Source organism: Chlamydotis macqueenii, chromosome 13 (genome assembly GCF_036417535.1).
Source record: "Chlamydotis macqueenii isolate bChlMac1 chromosome 13, bChlMac1.mat, whole genome shotgun sequence".
NCBI lineage: Eukaryota > Metazoa > Chordata > Aves > Otidiformes > Otididae > Chlamydotis > Chlamydotis macqueenii.
The window spans coordinates 22,057,254-22,081,904 of NC_141568.1; the positions used below are offsets into that span (position 1 = coordinate 22,057,254).

Here is a 24,651-nt window from a genome sequence, read left to right on the forward strand (position 1 = left end):
CCTGCCTGCTTATTCTGCCTGCATTTCCCTGGGAACTCCTGTATGCTGGCATTCAGGTCTAGCTTGTTGCATGGATGGAAGCGTAATGAAAGGGTAAGTTATTGGTGAAGTTTGGAAATCCCTTTTGGAAGAGAACTGTTAACCTTTGATCAGATGTTTTCGGCATAGATGGGTTAAATTGGGTGACATCAGTGTTAGTAGCTCCCTGCTCCTGATTATTAATAACAAAAATACTCTAAAGTACTTAAGTAATTTAGTAACTTGTAAGTGTGTGTGAAATAAATGTGTCAAGGGGCTTCTCCTTATTTATTTTCAGGAAGGAAGATATTGTGTATTAACTGCCATGTTAACAGTTTCAGATAAGGAATGTCATTTAGATTCTAAATTCCATGAAAATAGAATGTGTTTGTGGAGCAATGCACCTCCTCCTAATTCACAGAGGCTGATGTTGGGAGATGGGAGAGGTCACCTCAAAAAAATGCTGAGCCCCTTCATTTTACTCTGTAGTTAGTGCAGAAATTGGCGTATCTGTCAGCAGCTGGCTGGGAAAGCTGGTAATAATTGATAACCACTTAACATTACCTTTTTCCTTTTCTTGGCCTTCACACCAAATGCACTGATCTAGCTGTTCAAACACCTCTCTCAGTTTGAAAGAGGAGTTTTGGAGTCTAGTAGAGCAGATCTGAAGAGCTGCTCTAAAAGCTAAAGTACTAACCTCGATCTTGATTTCACTTGGGTGTTACTTGCTTTTTTTTTTTAAAAGCTGTGCAATAATTCTGTAAGTAAATCATGTCTCGTGACCCACAAAGCCTGTACTGGAATACCTATACTCAGAGTGAGCACTTTCCTTGTTTCTAGTTCTTAGTATTTTAGAGCAAGGCACCAAACTCTGTTTTTCCTTGTATGTAAGATCCACGAGACTTTTCCCTGATACTAAGGGAAACGTAGTCCTGTGTCCATTGCCCGTTTTCTAGCGACAGCAATCCATTTAACTTTAGGAAAAGTGGACTATTTCCTTGTTGTGGATAGAATGTTCTATAGTTGCTACTGATTTGTTGCTTTTAATACTTTTCTGAAAACACAGTCCAGAATCTACATTGTAAGATCTGAAATGAAAATGGGGGAGAGAAAAGCTCCTAATTTATTTTTTTTTCAGAAGCTAAAATGGAGAAAAAGCAAAGTCAGTGAAGCTCTTCATTATAATAATTATATTCTTGGTATTAATGCAAATACTGCAGGAAGGTGTTGTTTTACGCTACAGTTCTGTAATTAGATCTGCTAATGGAAGGTCGCAGGCTGAGCATTGCTTGTTCCAGAGCGCTTGCCAAATTTCCTAAAGGATTCTCTTTGTCATGCAAGCTTTCCCCTGTGGCATGGCATTTACATGCTGTACATGCCTCTGCTGGCCCATTAAGTAATAGTGTCTTTTTATTAAATCTGGGGTAACAACATGATTATTTGTGCTATTGGAATAACTCACAAATGTATACACTTTTTTTTTCTCTCCCTTGGATCTAGGGATCTCCTGACTCATCTATTAAGCACTATGCCTTTTGAATAGCTGTAGTATTTGTTGTTTTCTTAGCATCTGGAATAGGGGTCCTTAATTCATAAAATCAGTTCATGTTAATTAAAAAGACTTAAGGCCACGTTCAAGAGCTTGATGCCCATGTGGACAGTGTCCTCGCCCACTGAGAGTGGCTGGGTGGTGTTCCCTGTGCAAACCCCAAGAATAGTGCTCGTGGTGCTGCCTTACCCTGTTCAGGCAAGAGGGCTCGGAAAACCCCTGTTTTCCTGTACCTCTGTATGGACCTGGCTGATGTGTCTTAAAATTTTGGGGGCAGTTTTGACCTAGGATTTATGGATTGGTTTTGCCTTTTTAAAGGAGGAATAGTAAAAATAGATTCTAAAGCTCTGAAAATATTTAGTGAGCTAGGAAGAGTTTAACTTGGTTTTACAGGTAGAGAAAGCAAGGCACAGAGACTGAGCTGCAAATCATGCAGGAGTCTGGCGGCTGAGGCTGGCCTGCCGTCTCTGGAGGTCTGAGTCCAGCATCTCAGGCAGCCTCCGGTTGCCGATGTCCGTTTACAGGGATGTTAGTGCTACCAACAGGTTTGTAGTCTTCTATGAGCTGTGGTCAAATCGTCCTGTACCCCAGGCAACCCCTGGCCTTTTTGCTTGTTTGTTCAATGGCCTGCAAAACGTTCCCTGCCAGGCAGCAAAAAATGCTGCAGCACAGCAAGCACGGTTGTCTCCTCCCTGGCTTTTGCCTTGCAAGAGTTCCTCATTCAACTTAATTCACTGGTTTTGTCTGTATTCACATTGGTTTTATTTTGTTTTCTAACAGTGCATTGCTTATCTTGCTGTACAAGCCCAGGTGGAAATGAAACACTTGTTTTTACTGTGAGAGGGGCAGCCAGACCTGTACCCACGCTCCTGGTCCTGACATCTCTTAGATCGGAATGATAAAGGTACAGTGCCTTGTCTCCATTGCTTTCTTGGTTATTTCAGAGGATAGGGCATGTGTGCTGATCCTGTGGTAGAACACACTTCTGTTGATTTAAGCGGTGAAGACATGGCCTGTGTGAGGCCCAGAACTGCTGTCTGAGACGCTCGTCCCTCTGCTTAGAGGCTGCTGGTTCGTAGCGAGTGGCTGTCGTTTTGTGTACCCATGCCTGATGTGATTCGTGTTAATGTTAGGTCACTTGTAGGGATCTAATCAATCAGAACTAATTCTACTTCAGCTTGTTGGCAGAGTGGGAAAGGAAGGCACAGCACAGATGAAAATTTTAAGTAGATTTGCTTCTACTTCTCCAGAATTTGCTTTCCTTCATAGGTCATCCAGCATCTTGGTATCTTTACATTTTCACTCCACTGACACAACCTTATAGGTAAGAACTAAATTAAAAAAAAATTAATTCTTAATTAATTATTTTGCCCTGTGTATTTTACACAGGGCAAAATAAAAAGGAATTCATTAATTGAGGATCAAATGTGTGAGGAGGAACATAATTTGGGTGCATTACGGCTGCTTATTAATCTGACTGTGTAGGTAGAAAAAAATTTAAAAGATTCTAAATCTAGAGGTTCACAAATATGCCTACGTGGACTTTATGGTAACATACACTTGCATGAGTACTTTTGTTTGACCATTTTGTATTTTACAGACTGAAGTGAATGGGTCTGTGTCCCTAGTATCAGACTGTAGAAACAGTGCTTGAAGGCATAAAGAGGTGTGTGAATTCTGATGAAGGATGAATATTTGTCCTTTTCTGTCCATTCTTTTGTTCCCTCTGTTCCTATGTGATCACTTAAGAAATTGGAAATAAAGGAAATGCCAACATGTATAATAATCACATTAAAGCAAATGCCCTGCAGCAGTAATCAGTGTCACTGAAAGAACAGTGGGCAGATAAATGACAATCTTGTCACTGCTTGGCTGAAGCAAACATGCTATCCTTAAGTTACAGCTAAAGCAAAGGTAAATTGGGTAAAAATAAGGTAAGGAACAAAGAATGCAAAGAAGGAACTCTTCAATGACTCAAGAGATTTCAGTCGCCTGTTGTTTCTGTGCCTTACAGTATCTGTTATCAGTAATTCAGGAAGTGAGCTGCTGGGATACGGACAGAACTTGGTGCTGCTGCTAAGGAGGTGAAATGATTGAAATGCCTGCTGTAGTGTTAGATAAGATGAAATGCCTGGTTTATCACACAAGCGGAATTCTAGCAAGATCCAGGGAGGCCGTGCAGCTTTATTCAGTAAAAGGCTGAGGGCTACCTGGATGAGCACCATGCAAGCAAGCCAAAGAGAATGGGAACTTTGTACCAGAAGCCATCCCTGCACAGATCCCTTCGTTTGAGCATGGGAGGATTTTGTGTTTCTGATTACATAAAGAGATTTACGGTAAGGCACTCCTTAGTGCTATACTGTGAGCCTCGTTTGAAAGAAAAAACTTTCCAGATGGTGCAGTTTCTGTGACTTTTCTGCAGTGCTCTGTGTGTCAGACATTCTTGGCCCGGTTGTGCAGTCGGCTGGCTTGCAAAACACCTGCTGATCTCAAGGAGGCGTTTCTGAAATGATGAGTGCGGGCTTTGCCTTTGTAAATAAATTTGTTTTTCATGAGAGCTGTGGCATATTAAAACTTTTATTCTCAGCAGTGTTTTTGTAGTATAGGATGCCAGGCTGCCATCTGGATTATGTGGAGGTTGGTTGTTGCAGCTTTTTGGTTTAGCTCTCATATGTCTGAGAGCTTTAAGGCAATGAATCTGTCAGGCCAGCTCACACTGAGGTGATTTAGTGAGGAGCCAAATTTGCATGGACTTGTGGTAAAAAGTCTTTAGTAAAAAAGTAAAAAACTTGAACACCTGGCACTCAACACTTGAAACGTGTGCTCTGTGACAGTTCTTAAAAGTTGTCAGATCAGAACCCCATCGTGCAATGGTGTGAGGAAACAAAGTGAGAGAGTCCATCTCTGAGAGCTTAACCACCAATTGACAGACCACACATCTCACCAGAGGAGAGATACAGAGAGATGTTGCTGCTGGAAGAGAGAATAGGGATCTGCTTTTCTACCGTTGTAAGCTTTTCATCAAACCACATGATGTTTTAAAGCTGGCTGTGGAGTTTGGTTTCGTTGGGAAAGTGACAGGAAGTCCAGGGAAACATTACTGTTGCTTTCTTTGGTTTGTTTGTATTTGCCTAATTTTTAACTTGCTGAAAAGACCATTACCATCCAGACAGAAGTGGAAAAATGGACTTAAGCAACCTTAAAAAGAATGACATGTACATGTAATAATGTTCAAATAATTAAAAAAAAAAGAAAAGTTGTAGGAGTTGCATTTTAAATTGGAATGGATCAGATTGTTGTGGCGTTTTTAAAGACCATTCTTTTTCAAAATTTTGAAGAAAGAATTTCCTCATGTATTTTGTTCAATAGCAACTCTAACAGGCTTTCTTAAAGAGTTTATATTTGTAATCATCTTTGTTCTTTAAAGAGCCAATGGAGTAAATGAACTAAATAAACAGTAATAAACCAAATTCTGGCCCAGCTGAAGAAAAGGACAAAGTTTCTACTAGTTTCAACAAGTAGGATATTGTTCCAAAGCCTTAAATTCATCTAATGTAATGTCATATAGTGGATTTAATATAGCCAAAAGTACAATATGATTTTTTTTCTTGTTATAATTTATTACATAAGAAACAGAATGGCTCAGAACACTAGATCCGTTTCATACCCCTGTGGCCACATGATTTATTGTCTATTTATGGCAACATAGCAGAAAAGCATTTTGGTCTATCAGTTTTAATATACTAATCAACTGTTCTTCATCCTGAACAGATAATGATGTGTTAAAATTGTTGATGTTCAGCTTTTTGTTAAGGAAAGAGATTAAAAGGCCTGAAATATGTAAAATTCTCTTTTGCTGGTTGCTGGAGGAGTGCAAATGAAAGATATTTCAGGAAGGACTACAGAAGGTGGCTTTAGAACCATCAAAGCAAATGATACAGAGGTTTTTTTTTTTGGACTAGTCATATCTCGGGGGGGGAAAAAGTCAGTACTGCAGTTATCTGTCTGCGTGGCTTGGCTCTGTGCAGATTGGAGTTAGTATTTTGCAATAATACAAAGGCTATAATGAGATTCAGAATATCTTGTTTCTATGTAATTGATCTGTTGAGTGACTGAGTAATTCTTTCATATTCATTGCTTCAATTTCCATTTCTGTAAAACTAGTGATAATGATACTTCTATTCTGAAAACACGTTAAGGTCCACAGGTAAAAGCTATCTTAGATTTAGTTTCGTTTATTGGTTTTCCTAGTCCTCAGTGAGCTAAGAATCAAAAATAACTTTGTTTTGGATGTCTTGTGTTGGATTACATCACTCCGACCAGTTTACCAAAATAATTGTGTTTATCTCTTAGAAAATAATTCTTTGTTCTTTTCACAAAGCTAGCACTCAATTCATGGAACATTACAAAGGGAATGCTTTTGGAGGCCATGACCAGCAGAGAAGCATATAAGGATAAATGGTGTCTTGGACCATGCCTGCAGTTCTTTCAGCGGTTGCAGCGTGGAACGCTGTTTGTGTGTCTGACTGTTGTCTCTTTCTGGCGTGGTGCTTGGTGATCTGCCTGCTTGTACTCAAGTGTGTGGCTGGCTCAGCTGATCCTGGTGTTGTGGAAGGACTCCTAATGCTAGGCAGCTCTGTAAACAGTGGCCTGAGCATGTTTACAGGTTGCTTGGAAATGTGTGTTATTGCTCAGATGTACAGTGGAGAGTGTAGTTCATGCTCAAGCAATAAGATGAGGCATTTTGTGTTTCCAGAATTAATTGGACTCTTTGTTAGGAGAGGCAGTGATAGGAGTGTTCTTATGTGTACCTGAAGACCAGGTTGCCCATATTTCTATCAAGCTTTTCCTTCCCATGAGCTGCACAGCTTTGATATTCAGCTACATCGATCCTTTTAGCCTTGGTGGTGCTGCTGACTTGCTGACTTATTTTGGGACATGACTACTTAATGAGATATCTGAAGCCACTTAGTCCTCCACAGGAGCTAATCTTGATGCTCCTCTCCTACTTCTTGGGCTCTGGGGCAGTCTGTGTGCTTCAGAGGCCTAAACTACCGTCTTTGGGTGAAGAGTCTCGGCAGGCTACATGCAGGCTGCTACGGAGAGCTAGCAGAAAGGCAGACAGACTGAAAAAAGTAATCGATGGAAGTAGTAAGCCATTCTGAAGCATTGGGATTTTAAGAAAAATACATGGTTGGAAAATTTCTGAGCATCCCGGTTGTTAAGGCTGTCTTCCCAGGCTTTGTGGGAACTCAAGAGAAAGATATCATATGCTCCAATTTAAATTTTGCACCAGGTTTGCAGTCTAAATATATTCTCTTGAGTATCCTTTCAGACAGTTCACATCCCAGAAACTAGAGTAGTAAACTATATATAGTCTCTGACATTACAAACCAGGTTTGTTTTTACCTTCTTCCATGGCTGAATTGAGATAGTAGGAGCTAGCAGGTCCTCTTGCTGTTGTCTTCTGTATTTGTGGCTCACCTTTCACCGTCTCATTTGTGTCCTCGTTTTGGTGTTCATACTTGAGCAGTGCATGTGCTTTCTGGCTCATCCAACTTATTTACACATGCCTCTGACTTCAGGTATGTGCTGTCCCAAATGCTTTTTTTTTTCAGAGACCTGATTCCTTCCAGCACTGTCATTGCACACTCACTGGTATTGTATGGGGCTGGGTGGAATTAAAAAGAAATGCCCTTTTTTTGTAAGTAGCGCTGTTCTGGATATTTTCTTAGTGAGTTCCTTGTTCCCAGTTTCAGCCGAAGTCCCCCAGAAGCCCAGTGCAGGGAGCTTCACCTTCAGGGTCCTGGTTAATTCTCAGCACCTCTTTAGGAACTGGCACAACTTGAATTGAATCTTCCTTGACCCCTTTTGCTCTAAAAACAAAACAGCTTGCTGCAAATTTTTTCATTGACCTTCTTGTTTCTGGCTTTCCCTTATACAGAATTATCAGTCATAGGGCCAGAAAACATCGGCACAGCTTCTCAGACGGCTGAGTGGCCCATCCTGCTCTGAGGCAGTTCTGACCATGGCCGTCAGGCACAGTTCATCTTGATAAGCCAGCCAGAAAGCTGCTGGTCGCTGCTGGGAGGCACTGGGCTTGTTTCAGCACACTTTTCCCTGGGTTACGCTCAATGCAGAATTTAGTAAGATCCACTCCTCACTAGACTCAGTTTAGAGAAACTGTTGCAAAATTTCTGTGTCCTTCCTTTTGTGGCTGAAGGAGATTCAGGGAGCTCTGTATCCCACCCTCTTCATGGACAGCGTGTAGACTCTTGCCAGGTGTGACTTGCTTGCCTCTCTGCAGAGTGTCGCTGCAGACTTTTCCAGCATCCAGCTGAGCGTTCTAACTGCTCTCCTAGTTTCGCACACTGAGGAGCTCTGGATGTACGGTCGCTAGATCTGCGACTGGCACTGCCCTGCCGCCCCTTGGTGACGAATATGCCTGATATCAACTAATGTGAAATCCAAACTGCTTATATCCTGGATCTTTTATCGACAGTGCTATTTGCTTGCTTTCCTCTGAGTGATTCTACTTTGCGGTGCCGGGACTTGGTGCTGATTTTTAGTCTATTGCTGATAATTGGTGTACCTGGGTTTACACTCCAGCCATCTCTGAAATGCATCTGGAGACCAGTTTGTCACTGATCTAATAGCCGAATTGCAAAATTGATGGTTTGGTAGCTTGAATTCAGGAGCTGCTTATGAGTGCCGAGAACCTTCTATGTGGTTGCTTAAAATGAATGCTCTGGAGTCTGTCAGCTGTTGATTTAAGGTGCAGGGTCATTCAGAAGTGAAATATCCTGAGCTCTGATATAAGCCTTGTGGAGGAGCACAAGGGGGTATTTACTGTTATGGGACTGGAAATGGCTGCACCAAATGTCCTCCAGATTTCTGTTTTTAATAGATATTTGTGCTGAGATACTAACTTCAGGTAGAAAAATGAGTTGCTGTGCTTAGTCATACCACTGGGGCTCTAACTCAAGGCTTTCAATTAACATCCAGCTGTTCTTAATCTATCTGCTTTAGAGAGAGAAGCTTAAAAAATTGCTTTCTCATTCCTTGCTCTGGAAAGCTTGATGTGTCTTGTTAGCTGCTTTCTGCAATTCCAATGACACGTGGTATAACTTTCTTTTAGAAAAGCTTTTGTGTGGATGACATTCTTTTGTTTATTTTGTGCATCTTTCTTCCAACTTGCTGAAAAAGATTATAAATTTAGCCGGAGCTCTTTTGTACATCTGAAATGGATGCAGCATTTTATGTGTTTTTTGCCAGACAATTCATCTAAAGGAGTGCAAGTGGCTTCTCCGAGTGTTTGGTTACTGAGAAGAGTTTGCAAAACCACAAGCTTTTGTACCCAAACTCTCTTGCTCTGAATCCTTTTCAAAGGAGAGTTTGTGTTGAAACTAAGCCTGAACTAAGGAAGTTATTCCTGTGTTTGTGAATGACATCAAAGCAAAATGTCAGAGAGATCTAAATCAGCAGGTGAATATAGCAGGTAACAGACTTCATTACAGGATGGATGACTATTTACTTAATCTAAAATTTCCTTAACGTGACGTTCCGGTTATTAGTGGGGAAGAGCAATGCCAAGGAGCATTCTTACTTAAAAAAAAATAAAAAAAATATCCCCCCATTGTTAGGTTCCTGTAAAGACCATTATTAGCGAGCAACACTGAGCACAGTACTTGGTGTTTGTTGTACCGCAATGACAACTGTCAGATGGAAGTGTGAAGGAGAGGGGAGGCTGAGATCTTCTGAAGTAGGAAGGGAACAGAAGACAGCACAAAGCACAGTGCACTTCGGTGATTTTTTTCATCTTCTCAAACAAAAGCGTGTCGGTGGTGAAGCAGAGACTTTTTGTAGGGATTTGATTTGAAGCCAGTCAAATTTCAAGTCAGCGAGAACAATTGTGCTGGTTTCAGTGTGTTTTGGAGTGAACTCTGGATTATGTAAGTGTGGGGGTTTTTTTTCCAAAAAGTTGACCGCTTAGAAATAACCTTTCTTATGCAACAGATCTATTCCCTATATATTTATACTGAGGGCTTATCACATCACTTCAGTGACAAGAATTTGCTTTTACTGATTTTATTCCTGTTGGCATTACTACACAACCAAGGCTACTCTTCTACACGACATTAGATCCCTCCTGACTTACTATTGCCCGTACCTGAGCAAACTGCTGTAGACATGAAGAGCCTTTGAGAGGTGTAAAAGGTGCCGTAGGGTTCTCTGCCAAGCTCCTGGTAGTGCTGAGAGAGTGTCTTGCAAATAAGAGGTTGCTTGAATCCAAGGGCAGCTTTTGTGGCTGACCATTAAAATCAGCAGGCTGATCATAGAATCTTAAGGTCGGAAGAGACCTCCAAGATCATCAAGTCCAACTGTCAACCTAACTCCACGATGTCCAATAAGCCATGTCTTGAAGTGCCACATCTACACGTTCTTTGAACACCTCCAGGGATGGTGACTCCACTGCTTCCCTGGGCAGCCTGTTCCAGTGCTTGGCCACTCTTTCAGTAAAGAAGCGTTTCCTAATATCCAACTTAAACCTCCCCTGCCTCAACTTGAGGCCATTTCCTTGTCCTTTCACAAGTTATTTGGAAGAAGAGACCAACACCCACCTCCCTACAGCCTCCTTTCAGGCAGTTGTAGAGAGTGATGAGGTGTCCCCTCAGCCTCCTTTTCTCCAGACTAAACAATCCCAGTTCCCTCAGCTGCTCCTTATAAGACTGGTGCTCCAGAGCCCTCACCAGCTTCGTTGCCCTTCTCTGGATGCACTGCAGCAACTCAATGTTTTTCTTGTACTGAGGGGCCCAAAACTGCACACAGTATTGGAGGTGCGGCCTCACCAGTGCCAAGCACAGGGGCATAGTCACTTCCCTGCTCCCGCTGGCCACACTGTTCCTGATGCAAGCCAGAATGCTGTTGGCCTTCTTGGCCACCTGGGCACACTGCTGGCTCATGTTCAGCCGGCTGTCAATCAGCACCCCGAGGTCACTTTCCAGCCACTCTTCCCCAAGCCTGTAGCATTGCGTGGGGTTGTTGTGACCGAAGCGCAGGACCTGGCACTTGGCCTTGTTGAACCTCACACAGTCCACCTCGGCCCATTGGTCCAGCCTGTCCAGATCCCTCTGCAGAGCCTTCCTGCCCTCCAGTAGATCAACACTCCTGCCCAGTTTGGTGTCATCTGATGAGATGGCTTCTTTAAGTAGTTTCTGTGGGTAACAGAAGCAGCTGTGTTCTGTGGTGAGAATAAGCTCTGGGGTCAAGTGAGTGAATGTTGTTGGCGACAGGTGCTCTCTTGGCCTCCTGGGAGGCAAAGTAACCTGGAGGAAGGACTTAAAAGTTCTTGTTAAGCTGTGTGGGCAAGTGGTAAACAGCACTATCTAGAAATCTCATCGCTTTGATGTAAATGAAATGTTATAATTGATCTGTTCAGCTCTCTGCTGTCAGCTGCTTGACAGAGATGCATTACAATACTACCCGCGATCTCGGATTTGTTAGCCTATCCTCGGCCATGCTGCTGCTGCCAGTGTGATACTAGGACACAGTTCTTTGAAAAAGAATAAAGTAGCAGCAGAGGGGAGAAGTCAGGACTTGCAAGAAAGTGTTTCACAACTTGTTAACAGTCTTCTGTCACTAAATACATAGAAAAAGAAAAAAAAAGAGTTTATATAGCAATTGTTAGGAATTAGTTGATGTAGTACTCTTGTGAGCAAAGTCATACTGAAATGTATCATGCCAGGGTCGCCTGGGGAGACTGACAGTGCTTTTAGACTCTTTCACTGTGCAGGTGGATTTCAACCAACAGCTAACGTTAGCAATGTCTTAAAGGTCAGGTTCTCGGCCTTCTGAAGCAGGTGTGGGCCAGTGCCAGTAGTACACCACCAGGCAGGGCAGATGCACGTCTTCTGTCTGATCTGAGCAGGAAACCCGGCTGTTGGACTAGACAAACTTACCCAGGCTGTACGGTGCATCTTGCCCTTGGAAATTATTCCTCTAAGTTAGAGCCAGTGCCCATTTCAGTGCTTGCCATTTTACCTGGAAATTTGTCTCTTGGTGCACCGTTACTCTGTGCACGTGATTTATTACCTTCCATGTGTCTAAGAAACTGGCTGTTCATGAGAAATACAGCTTAGGTACTCAAAAAAAATTCAGTTACCCTTTCATTTGCTGGGGGGAAGACTAAGAAGTGTGTGTTAACGAGCTGCAGCAACTAGATGTAGATTAAGTAGATTTTCACTGTCACTTGAAAAAGTTGATAGCTGGTTTCGAAATATGTAAGGGACATTTATTAGTGTTTTTTGCCTAATCAGTGTTTAGCAGATGTAGCCAGATTGTTCTGAGCTTATCTGCTCTTTGTTTTTTTTTCTTTTTGTAAACTGCTGATGTTTTACCATATTGAGTTCTTACTCTCCTTAGAACTCAGTTGCATTGCAACCATTGCAAACTTCTCCTGAAGCCCCCTATAAAACTTTGGCTTTGTTTTGGCCTTTTAAAAGGTTATTTTTTAATTTACCTACATATTTTCAGCCATCTCCAGTTTTACTGCGTTGTAAGAAAGAAATGCAGTAATCTAATGAGATGATCTGTTTGAGCAGCTGGTTTTAACCTCTGTGACATTTCTTGTTTGGGATATAAGCCTCTGCTGTCACTTTAGTATATGCTGTAGATTTATTTTTTATTTCTTTTTTTTTTCTTCTCTTCGTCCTATTTTTGTCGTTTTTTCCTTTCTTTGGGTCAGACCTAGCAAGGAGGGATCGTAATTGAACTGCCATGTCATAGATACTCTGTGCTGAATGGGCATTTTTCCTCTTGTTTTCTGACATCTCTTTCACAACCGCAAGAGTGTACGTGGAGTTGAAGCCAAAGAAGAATAAACTCTCATTTCCCCCTTAAGAACAGAAATGTCTTTGGCATAATCAGTTCAAGGTCACTTGCAGTTCTGGTTTTCCAGCATTTGTGTTCCTTTTCTCTGACATTCCTGAGATACTTGATACCTTGGAGATATTTTAAAGATATCCTAGAAATAAGTTTCAGTTCAGCTCTTCAGGGAATGGAGGCAGTTACCTACATGCTTCAAATCACAGTGCTCATTTTTTTGTAAGCTGGAAGAAACAAGCAGAAATCCACAGGAGACCAATTATCATCAGAAGCTTTATCCAAGTTACATCCAGACTATGATGAAGCCTTGAGGCTCTCCAGTTTTTGCAAATGACAACAAGAGGTGACCGAGCACAGCTCTGCAATTTGCCACGGTCCTGCAAGATTCACTGCTGTTCGTTGCTCGTGCAACACCTCAAGCTCTTCCGATGTCATTTGGAGGGTATTGAAGATGAAGCAACATACGTTGCAATACGTAAATACAAAATGTCAGCAATAGCTCCTCACAAAGCAAAAGTGAGTTTAATAGGTATCGTAGTTCCTCCTCAGTCAGGGCCAGACTACGCAGCCTCTCACTCCCCCCACCCTCCAAGAGAACAGGGGGAGATGATATAAGGAAAACGGCTCGAGGTTTGAGATAAGAACAGGGAGAGATCCTTAAAGTTACCGTTATGGGCAAAACAGACTCAACTTGGGGAAAACTATTCATTTATTGCTAAAAATAAAGCAGATAATGAGACAAGGAACAACATAACCTCCCCCACCCTTCTCTCTTCCCGGGCTTAACATTATCTCTACCACCTTCCCCCCCGAGCGGCACAGGGGGCAAGAGGAATGGGGCTCATGGTCAGTCCATTATGCGTTGTTTCACACAGCTGTTTCATCCTCGGGGGAAGAATTCCTCACATTTCTCCCCTGCTCCAGCATGGGGTCCCTCCCATGGGCCACAGTCCTTCATGAAACTGCTCCGGCATGGGTCATCTGTATTCGGCACTGGTGAGGCCGCACCTTGAGTATTGTGTTCAGTTTTGGGCCCCTCACTACAAGAAAGACATTGAAGCCCTGGAACGTGTCCAGAGAAGGGCAACAAAGCTGGTGAGGGGTCTGGAGCACAAGTCTTATGAGGAGCGGCTGAGAGAGTTGGGATTGTTTAGTCTGGAGAAGAGGAGGCTCAGGGGAGACCTCATTGCACTCTATAGCTTCCTGAAGGCAGGTTGTGATGAACATGGGTTTGGCCTCTTCTTCCAGGCAACAAGCAGGACCCGAGGAAATGGCCACAAGTTGTACCAGAGGAGGTTTAGATTGGACTTAAGGAAAAACTTTTTCTCTCAAAGAGTGGTAAGGCACTGGAACGGCCTGCCCAGGGAGGTGGTGGAGTCTCCGTGCCTGGCAGTGTTCAAGAGGCGGCTTGATGAGAAGGTACAGGATATGGTTTAGTAGCTGTGGCAGCAATGGTAGTGGGAAGACGGTTGGACTAGATGATCTTATAGGTCCCATCCAACCATGTGATTCTATGATTCTATGATTCTATCTCTTCCACGGGGTGCACTCCCTCCAGAACGGCTGCCCCAGCGGGCCCTCCATGGGCCACAGCCACCTTCAGGCACCCACCTGTCCCGGCGTGGGGTCCTCCCCGGGCTGCAGGGGGATCTCTGCTCCTCCATGGGCCTCCCCGGGCTGCAGGGGGATCTCTGCCCCTCCGTGGGCTCCCCGGGCTGCGGGGCACAGCCGGCCTCACCATGGCCATCACCACAGGCTGCAGGGGAATTCTGCCCAGGAGCTGCATTACTGCTCCCCCTCCTTCTGCATTGCCCTTGGTGTCTGCAGCTGTTCCTCTCACCAGAAATCCTTCACAACAGGCTGGCGGACGCCTCTCAGGGTCTCTTCACATCTCATTCACATCTCCTCTCCACTTCTCTCAGCCGGGCCAGGCCGGGTCGGGCCCAGTCGCCGCCCGGCAGGAGGCCAGAGAGTGAGGGCCGCAAGGCCCACAAGGCTCGCGCCTCCCCCGTTCTGTCCCCACTCAGCTCCTTGACATCTTCTCTTCCCTTTTTTTTTTTTTTTTTTTTATTGTTCCCCTTCTTAAACACGTTATCGCAGAGGCGTTATCAGGGAACATTCTGCTACCAATCGGCTCAGCCTTGGCCAGCAGCGGGTCCGCCCTAGGCCCGGCCGAGTCCACTGAACAAAGGGGAAACAACTTCCAGCAGTTTCCTACAGAAGCTGCCACCGCAGCCCCCCCTCACTGAACAAAACCAGAAAAATAGGCTATGCGTTTGTTACAATAACTGTACGTTCTTGTGATGTCCAAGTATGGGTATAGTATGGTCTGTAATACAAGGACCAGCAATTTAGGATTTTTCTCTTCTTGGTTGGTAAGTATTGAAAGGGTTGAGACTGTCGATGGGATGAATGCTCTCTTCAGGCTGCTCAAGCCAGATGCAAACATTGGGCACCAACTCAGTGTTCTGAACAAAAATTGCCTTCTATTGTAATTCAACGCAAAAGGAATAAAAGATTTTTTTTTTTTTGCCAATATTTGAGCCTGTTATCGTCCTGAAGACAAAACAATCACTTAGATCTGTTGGAGCCATTTTTTCTTTCTGTATGTTTGCCAGCAGTTCAAAAAGGGAGAGAAGGGAGAAGGAAATTAAAAAAAAAGCTGACCTTAGTAACATACCTGAGACAACCTCAGGAATATTTGCTGCATGTAGTGAGAATTCTTCATAGTGCATTATCTTGTACATCTCTTGGTGCACTGTGTGAGTAGGTGTGAGGTGGTGAAATCTGTTCCATGTGGCTGGAATACACGGTGCATGGGGATGAATCCGGAGGAGGAAGAGGTGGTTTGTGCCACTTGAGTTGCAGTCGGGTAAGTCTGCTTGTGTAAACTAATAAAATAAACTAATATAAATTCAGAGATTTCCTTTTTGGTGTTTTTTGTTGTTGTTGTTGTTTGTTTGTTTGTTTGTTTTTCAAGACCCCTCTTTTGTTTTACACAGCATTTACCATTAGAGTCCATTGATGTGAGGAGGATTAAGTAATCAGAATTCTATGAATAATAATGCTAGTAAATAACAATGGGGCAGCATTCATGCTTTTGGCTCTCAATTGCTAAATAATTTAAAAGGTTCAAGATTTCAAAACACTCTCACTTGCCCACAAACACACGCAGAGGCCAGTTGTGCACTGCTGTTGTATTTGCATTGTTTCACGACCGTGCGTGCTGTGCCTGTAATAGCTGGTGGCAGCTTACGTTTTGAGTATGCAACTGTGGGTGGCTTTCTGTGGCTGGGTTTCCTTGCTGAAATATTTGCTACAAGTTGTCTGACTTTAAATATAACAATCAAATTACTCTACCTTTTTCTTTTTATCCCTAGGAGTCTAACATTCAGCTGGTACTCTTGGTTTTGTAAAAATGTTGACTGTTTTGGTTATTTGTCATCAAGCATGTTTGTGTGCTTGAAAGAATTAATTACTTAGAGTCATTTAGCTGAAAACTCTGATTATTTAAATGCAGTAGTAGATTTGTGAAGCCTTTATTGCCAATATCCTATACTTTCAGGATAGAGCTGTATATTTTACTACGTTGTATGCTTGATTATTGAAATAAGATTATATGGAGTATCGTAAAACTTATGCCGTACTATCCCAGACCGCTGTGAAAAATACCAGTGACTTGAAAGTATTTTTTTTGATCAGGAGAAGTGACATGGCATGAAATGCCGACTTCCATAATCTTTCACAGCCTAAGTTTTCTTCTAAAGTCATTGGTTGGTAGTCAAACTCTCCCTCGAGGGTGACGAAGAGTCAAAGCCTTAAAGCTTTAGGTATCTTTTGTAAAGCCAGTTCTTGGCCTCTAAATGTCACAGAACCACCAGGCCACCTATAATTATTTGGTGGCCTTTGCAGACATAACAAAATAATTTTTTTTTTATTGTAAAGGTAAAAAACCTTGTCTTACAGAAACGGCAAGGAGCTAACATATTCCTGAGACAGTAATTTTCATGTCGCTACTACTCTGCAGTGTGTAGAGGAAGGATTTTACCTTCTAGAATATCTTCTCTCATACAGCAAACTCACTTTAAGAATTACACTTTCTTCCCATATGCCTCTTCCAAAAAGTGAAGAAGGAGTTGAAGGTGAAGGACTTGCTCGGTACTGCACAGCCCATGGCTTTGATGCAGTTTCAGTGTTCTGTTGCACCAGGGCTCCTGCGGCAGCAGGGTTCCCTCACTGCTTTGTCCTCCTGCCCTGTGCACGCAGAGCAGTGAAAAGGGGCCTGGGAGAGCCAGCTGCAATCATCTGACACGGTCTCATGTCTGGTGTGGGACAAACAGCTTTATCTCTTGGTGCCACAGCACATCCCCTGCGGAAGAGGACCGACTCTCCTGGGTTGTCTTGTGAGGACACTTTCATTAACATTTCTGAAGCATTCAGAACTGTCGCAGTGGGGGCTGTGCGAGTACAAAGTGACTTCCTTTCTGTTCCCTAGTGACTGGCTATCATTTTTGTAGTAGACATTCATAAGTGAAAGCAAGTCAGTAAAAAATCCTTTAAAGAAGATTTTTTACTAGTTCTGCTGTGCCTTCATGAAGATTTTTTTCTTTTTTACACAGTTCACATTTATAGCCTGGGAGAAAGATTTAATTTTAGACATCTCAGTTGACAAAGACGTGCTGGTGCTAGATAGGTATTTCAGATCCTTGTCATTGTACTCTATTTTTAAATTCAAGTGCCGGCCAACCTAAAGAGCACACCCTGTGTCTGTGCTGGGTGGTCCACAGCCGTGCTACGCAGCTGAATCCTTCCAAGCCAAGCTATCAAATTTACTTTTATATTTTTCTTATTTAATGAAGATAAATGCTCCAGCAAGTTCTTCTCTTTATCACAGAACTAAAACTGGTTGTAAAAACAATCCTTCTCCCTCCGGAGGTCTGTGCAGGCACTGGCAATTGTTAAGATGCTTGCCTATCAACAGCCACTTGAGAAAGAATTTTAAATGGTTTTGTGACGTCAAGGAAGCCCAAGAAAATATAGTCTGGTGCCAAATTACCTCCATCATTGAAAGCATGCAGTAAGAAATAGATAACACAGAAATAAATCTTTTGTGTGGTAGCTATCTCATTATATGCTCTAGCGGCTCCAACAAGTGAGGTTGTCTGGGATAGGAATAGCCAAAGAAGATGAACTTTCAGGCCCTTGTTTTCTGATTTATGATTAATGAAAAGCCAGCCTAATCTACCTGACATCCTGCTGTCTGGACAGAATGTCTGCAGGTAGCTTGGACCTTGCAGAGGGAAATGCCCTGACCAAGTTACAGCCTACAAAAGTGAACAATTTAATTATGATGGACAAAAAACTGAATATCTTGAATGAAAAGATGGACAAACTGTTGCATTTCCAAGAAGATCTGACAGGCAAACTGCAGCGAGTTAACAAAGGCATTGATGATACAGAAAAAGGCATTAACAAGCTGACAGTATCCCGAGCAGCTCCGGAGGAGGCTGGTGTAATGAAAAAGAGCCTGAAGTTGTCGGACAGTACTCACCAGGCTGATATCCAGAGCCTCTGTGCCGAAGTGTTGAAACTGATGAAAGCTGCCCAGCTCGATGCCTTGAGGCATAAGGAGAAGCTGTCAAAGATAGAGAAAAGGGTCGATACACTGGATAAAGTTGTTACATTTGTGGGAGAAGTATTAAAAAATTCTAAAGTAGTGGATTTTATTCTCAAAGGCATTGTGCCCTGGAAGAAAGGGAGTCTGCTGGAAATCCTGGTTGAGGTTGGTTTGTTTTGCTGTTCTTCGTGTTTGTCTTTATGATATAGCAGGGCTTTAAGCTCTCCTTCTGATTTATTGCATAACGTGTAATTCAGATTTTCCTTCCAGTGCTGCTGTTACAGGTTACTGCTGTGACCTTTGAATTGCAAGCCTCTTAGGGCAGAGACCAAGGCTCAAAACACGCCTTGCAGTCCTGTGCCTGAGGTTCCCAGAGCGTGCCAGACAATCCTGTAGCAAGTACAAGGAGCAAGTTAATACTGTAAAGGAAAATTCAGCTTCTACCTGTGCTCAAAGATCAGCAAAGTCATTCAGACTAGTGACTCAATTGAGGCCCCAGTGAAAAGTATGAGTAACATACTGGAAGCGTTTTTTGTTGGAAGAAGCTTCTGTTTTCTTGATTGATCATGAATTCTAAATACAATGCCACTTACTAAAACCTGTGCTGACTTATGGTCATGTTACCGAGCATACCGAGCAGATGTCAGTAGACATCTAAGTTGTCTTTAGCTACATCTTTGTGATGAACCTGTGGCTTTATCAACTGCATTGACATTGTCCCCTTGTCAAATCAAATAGTTCGTAGACATAAATTCCTGTGCATTTTTTAATTATTGAGGACAGCAAGGGAGGAACAGGCAAGACCAGTACATAGTTGATAGCGTGCTTTGGATTTGATTAACCTTTTTTAAGTTACAGGCATCTGGAATTAGTTTTAGCTAACCGGAGTCTTCAGTTTTCACTATGGCTTGTATCCTACCTTGGGGAAGAAGGAGGGTGGGAAACTGCAAGCGTTGGAATAGATTGGTTCATTCAAAGAATATCCTTGTATCAATGTTTCACATGGACCTCTAGCATGCTATCAGGATTAGCTGTCAACTAGCCACTATGCCCTGCACATCAGTGTTTGCAAAAGGGGAGACTGAAGGAGCTCAGGGCTCCTGGATTGGTTTTATGGATAGGCGGGTGGAGACTGAGAGGTGAGAGGACTGCCAGCGGTAACCTAATGCACCAGGACGGGATGGAGGTCTCTGTCCCAGGCACTAGCCGCTGCCTCGCTTGTAGAACAGGCAATGTGCATTGGCCAAGCAGAGAGTTTCGTGACTAACTCCAGCTTTGCAATATCACCATCATTGTTCTCCTTTTTCGTTTCTGGCCATGAACAGGTTCTGAAATTAGAGCGTAAGGTCAGTTGTAAGACCTTAAGACGTGTGGACTTTGATCCAGGCTGCTGAGTGATATTTGAACTAGGCTTGAATTAATGAGGTAGCGTATGTCCGTGACCTAGCTGGGGTAATGTGGAGCCATGCACGGCTGAATTTAAAAACAAATCAGCTTGCGCTGAGCCATGTGCTAACTTTGGTCTTGTTTTTGCAGCCTGTGTTGCGATAGCAGTATGGACATGTCCAAAGAACTCCACAGTTGCACACAAAAATAATTTGCTACCAGCTTGTTTCCATTTTCCATCCTTTGCTGTTTTGTAACAGTGAGAGGCTTATCGTGGAGCTGGCTTAGCACAAGGTTACATGGCATGGGGCTGGGAGGGGGAGCTCCTGTTCTCATTCCTGAGTGAAGCTGGTCGATGGTATGACAGCATTCCAGGGATGCCATGGGAAGATTTATGGAAGAAGTTTTGTGAGATTGGAGTCAAATTAGTAAAAAACTATGAACTGAGCTTCATAAGATCTGAACCTCTAGCTTCTTATTTAAAAAACAAACACGCAGAAAAACCCACCAGCGTTAAACTGTCACTTGTCCTGTCACTTATCCAAGGCTTTCTTTGCATGTAGGACTTCGCAAAAATAATGTTCCCCCTGGTCATTGTTGCGGGTTTGCTTAGAGCTGTAGTAAAAATGGTAATGATTTTTTTAACTACTGTTGCTCTTCAGGGGTTTTGGGAAGAGGGTTGGGGATCTCTGTGGTGGAACCTATATGGTTGGAGCAATTCTTTTCCCTTAACATATCTTAACTGCTTTTACTAACAGATGAAGAGGCTGGTTTGCAGCAATCTTGTAATTGGTGTTACCTGCAGAAATATTTTAAATGTTGCCTATTTGCCTGTACAAACAAGGACAGGAGGCCACTCATCACTAGATGTTAACTATATGTCAACCAAGAAATATGTTATGACTTTTCCTATTTTTGTGTAATGCTTTTTGCTAAATGTTACTTATTTCCTTTTAATTTTGTTTCAAATGTATTGCTGTTTGAAGTGCATAGTGGTGCTGTTACAAAATACCCCTCCTCTGTCCTTTCTTAATTGGAGGAAGAAATTTGCTTAAAAAAAAGATCTGCTTCTAAAAGCCGGTAAGTCTGTTTTTAAACCATGTCAAAGATGACAAGGGCGCAGGCAATGCACCCTTGCGGCCCAGAAGGCCAATGGCATCCTGGGCTGCATCAAGAGGAGCGTGGCCAGCAGGTTGAGGGAGGGGATTCTGCCCCTCTACTCTGCCCTGTTGAGACCCCACCTGGAGTACTGTGTCCAGTTCTGGAGCCCCCAACATAGGAAGGACATGGACCAGTTGGAGAGGGTCCAGAGGAAGCCACGAAGATGATCGGAGGGCTGGAGCAGCTCTGCTGTGAGGCCAGGCTGAGAGAGTTGGGGCTGTTCAGCCTGGAGAAGAGGAGGCTCTGGGGAGACCTGATAGTGGCCTTCCAGTACCTCAAGGGGGCCTACAAGAAAGATGGGGAGAGGCTGTTCAGCAGGGCCTGTTGTGACAGGACGAGGGGTAATGGTTTTAAAATAGAGAGCGGTAGATTTAGATTGGATATTAGGAAAAAATTTTTTACACTGAGGGTGGTGGAACACTGGAACAGGTTGCCCAGAGAGGTGGTGGAAGCCACCCTGTTTCCATCCCTGGAAACATTCAAGGCCAGGTTGGCCGGGGCTGTGCGCAACCTGATCTGGTTGGAGATGTCCCTGCTCCTTGCAGGGGGGTTGGACTAGATGACCATTGAAGGTCCCTTCCAACTCTAACCTTTCTGTGATTCTGTGATTCTATGTGTAATGTCACATGCACATGCAAGAGTTACCGTACGAGCTAGAGGCCCTGTTTTGGTATCACATAGCTCAGGTGCTATCTTAGCAATATCTTCAGAGACCTTGCTTATCTCTCAGACACCAGCCAAAAAGCAACGAAAATACACAATCGTTTATTTTGCTAATCTCTCTCATGTTTCACATGTCATGGTTTTTCATCAATATGAGTAAAGACGACAGGAGGCAAAATCCCTGACAGTCAAAATTTTTGAAAGCAGGAAGCTAATGTATTATTATTCTGTGTCATCTTGTTTTAAGAAGTATGCCTGCCCACAAAAGCGGGGAGAGATTGGAAGAGGGGAGTAAATACAGCAGTAACTAAAAATTCAGCAGGTCAGAGGTGTTGGTGTCCCTTTGACAGAGCCTGAATAGCTATGTGCTTGGAGGAACCTACTGGGAAATAAACACTCTTGGCTGTGACTGCTGTTTTTGTGTTCCCCTGTCATTTTTAGGCCAAAGATAAACCTGAGGAGAGTGGTGCAAAACCTAAGCATGTGCTTAGTAACAGAGGAACCCAAACTGAAAGCATGAAATCCCTGGAAGGTACGTATCGCTGTGGGGGTGCTGCAAGCTCTGACTCCAGAGTGTGCAGCAGGCAAACTGGACATCAATAGCCTGCTATTTCCCACTACCTGAATTGCTCAAATTGGTAACTTTGTCCACCTGAACTGGGAAAACAGTTGTTCTCGCCGCCTCCACAAGATGATCTGTCCCCTGGATCAAACCCCAGAAAACACGAGAAGATCAAGAAACTAAAAGCAGCACCTTTTGCTTGTCTGCACAGGTTTTGTTTGTTTTTGTTTTTGTTTTTGTTTTTGTTTTTTTTTTTTGCTTTGGTGAGCAGTACTTATTCCAAGATACCACGAAGCTGCTGGCAATATCACATAGCAAACCTAATAAGTTCTTTTCCCTTAACTTATCTGAACCACCCCTCCCTCCTCCCCTCCAAAAAGGGGCATGTTGACATTGGGAATATCTTTTTTTTGATCAGCAGGTTTCATTTCCATGCCAGGGCTAGATTCCTATTTAGGATGTGTCTGTCAGGGCCTCGCCCCATTGCATCCGTTATTAATGCTGGCGGAGTTGCAGCAGGGGCGAGCGTGATACTGAGCAGGCCCCGTCATACTGTCATCTTCACAAATTGTCAGTGAATCCTTTAAATTACAGCCGATCTCCTTTTCAGCTTCATTGTTTAGGACAAAAATAAAGCAGCCGGTCACCATTCTGCCTGAAATGCTGCACAGGGTTGTGAACTAACCTTGGTTGCCAGTGACCTGTGCGTGCTGAGTCCTAGAAGAAGTTACTGTAGACTTTCCACTGTTAATGTTCACAACCATTGTCATGAGAAGGTGCTGAAGAACCTTCTTGTCCTTCTGTGGAGAATGAAAAAGGTGCCATCTCCAGCCCCAGTGTCCGCACAGTCTGGCGTGGTGTCTCTGCCCTTGTGATGGTGTGAAGAGTGTGTCGGGTCCAGGAGGATCCTGGGTGGGTCTGCAGTGCCTGAACTGCCTCTTGCCTTTGCCTGCAGGGTGGTTGCACACCTCAGATGTAGCCAGCTTGAGCCTTGCAGGCTTTTTTTTTTCTTTGCTTTACGGAAATCCAGGTTCAATCTGTAACACTGCTGGAAAGCTGTTAAACCTCTGGTTAAGCCATGAGCGTTAATAGTGACTACCCAAGCCTGCTAATGTAAGGATTTTAAACCTTTCGGGTGTTTCTTGCTACCTTTTCAGATGTATGTAACTGCAATGGTTATTTTCAAAGGTGGGTTGCTTTATTCCCTCTCTGGTTTGCTGTCACTTTTGTCAAGGATGATTTATTAATGGCTTATTTTATTCAGAGACAAAAAGTGGGAAAAAGCTGGAGGAAAACAAGGGAGTGTGTGAGAAGGTGAACTCTTCCAGTACTGTAGCCCACAAAGCTGACTTCAAACCCCAGGTTAAAGAGAGGACAACGCAGCAGCAAGCAGCAGAAGGTGCTGGCAAAACACACAGCTCTAAGAGTTGTCAACAGCAAAAGGACGCTGGTGTCAAAGCTTTGAATCAACACAACGGGCTTCCCTTCGTAAATCAAGATCGTGTAGACAACCAAAATGTTCCTGCTAAAGCACATGATATGGACAGAGCCCCACACCTAGACGAGTGCCACAGGCAGCTTGTTCACCAGAAACTCCGAGAGAATGAAAACAAACCTCCATCATCAAGCGCGGCATCCTGGGAAGCTGTGCCCTCCGCATCCCGGGCTCTATCTGACACAGGGTGTGAAGTGACACATACCAGGTAATGGCCTCCTTGGTAGCCACAGCTCTTTGTGTATGTGTGTATGTATGGGTGATAAACACACTCACACATATGTGTTACTTCGTGTGTAGGATTTCCCCATTGCTCATGTACAAACCAATGTCTGAAGCCCAGACGAGAACACGACACGACTTTTGTGTATGTCTACTTTAACTTGAAAATTTGAGTTTGTAGTGGTACTTGTGAGTATAGGGTGGACATGTAAATCTTCCTGTGCAATGGGTGTCTTACAGGGATTACAGGATGTTTTTTAAAAAAAAAAGTTAATTAAGAATAAATTACCAAAATGAATGAATGTTATCCTGATGTCAGCACATAGGCTTCACGACAGAAAGGATTCATTGTGAAGACTGGCAAACTGGGATATTTTTCTCCCAAGAGGCTGAGTGTAAGGATGTGGCAGGAGAAAGTAGGAGCTGTCACTCCTGTGGCCTCTCTTCAGATCAGGAACAACGCTGGGTACTTGGAAGCCAGTGCTGCTTGATCACAGTATGCCAGGCGGTTGAACCTGGAGAGAGGCAGCAGCCCCTGAAGCAGCTAGTTGGTCAGGACGGTCTGAGCCCCGAAGGCTTTGATTTGGGGAGGAGGGAGGCTGACAGACAACTGGAAGGCAGAACCTGGAGTAAACTCCAGGGGAAGCTGCAGCCTTCCTGCACAGGGTACCTGCTATGCTTTTGTGTGTGGGCGGTAAATGCACCTCTGAAGTGAATGCAACTTTTAATGAAGTCTGTAAGCCTACACAGACGCATCAAAAGAACATTGCGTTACCCTGCTTGGAGAAATGCCTGAGAGCCCTGCCACATTCAGGCTTGTCCAGAGCGCAGTGGAGGTGTAGCTCAGATTCGTAGCACAGCACATGGGTATCAAAGGTGCTGAAAATGAGAAAATTTGCACTCTTGTTATGTAAAAGCAGAAACATTTTATTTTATAACAACTTTTGTAATAAAGTCCCTCCACTGAAGAGATGATAACTTTTGTGAAAATGAGGTACATTCTCTCCTAGACATCAGAAATTTTCTTGACTTGCTGTTGTATATAATCTACAACTTCACAAGTTTCAATTCAGCCTCACTGAAATCAGACTTGT

At 43.4% G+C, this 24,651-nt stretch overlaps 1 protein-coding gene across 6 annotated transcripts in view; it reads left to right on the top strand.

Annotated features, from left to right (window-relative positions):
• The first annotated feature begins 2,348 nt into the window (after window positions 1-2,348).
• Window positions 2,349-24,651, top strand: part of MYLK3 (myosin light chain kinase 3) — a 41,181-nt gene continuing 18,878 nt past the window's right edge. For 2 of the 6 annotated variants that reach the window (XM_086758094.1, XM_086758099.1), the window contains exons 1-3: window positions 15,789-18,233; window positions 21,720-21,810; window positions 23,105-23,543. In XM_086758094.1, coding sequence (XP_086614220.1) covers window positions 17,721-18,233; window positions 21,720-21,810; window positions 23,105-23,543 — 1,043 coding nt within the window. In that variant the 5' untranslated portion in view covers window positions 15,789-17,720. Of the gene's footprint in view, window positions 2,472-3,571; window positions 3,904-15,208; window positions 15,324-15,788; window positions 18,234-21,719; window positions 21,811-23,104; window positions 23,544-24,651 lie in introns of those variants that run through there. The other 4 variants (XM_086758097.1, XM_086758100.1, XM_086758095.1 and 1 more) reach the window with 4 other exon arrangements.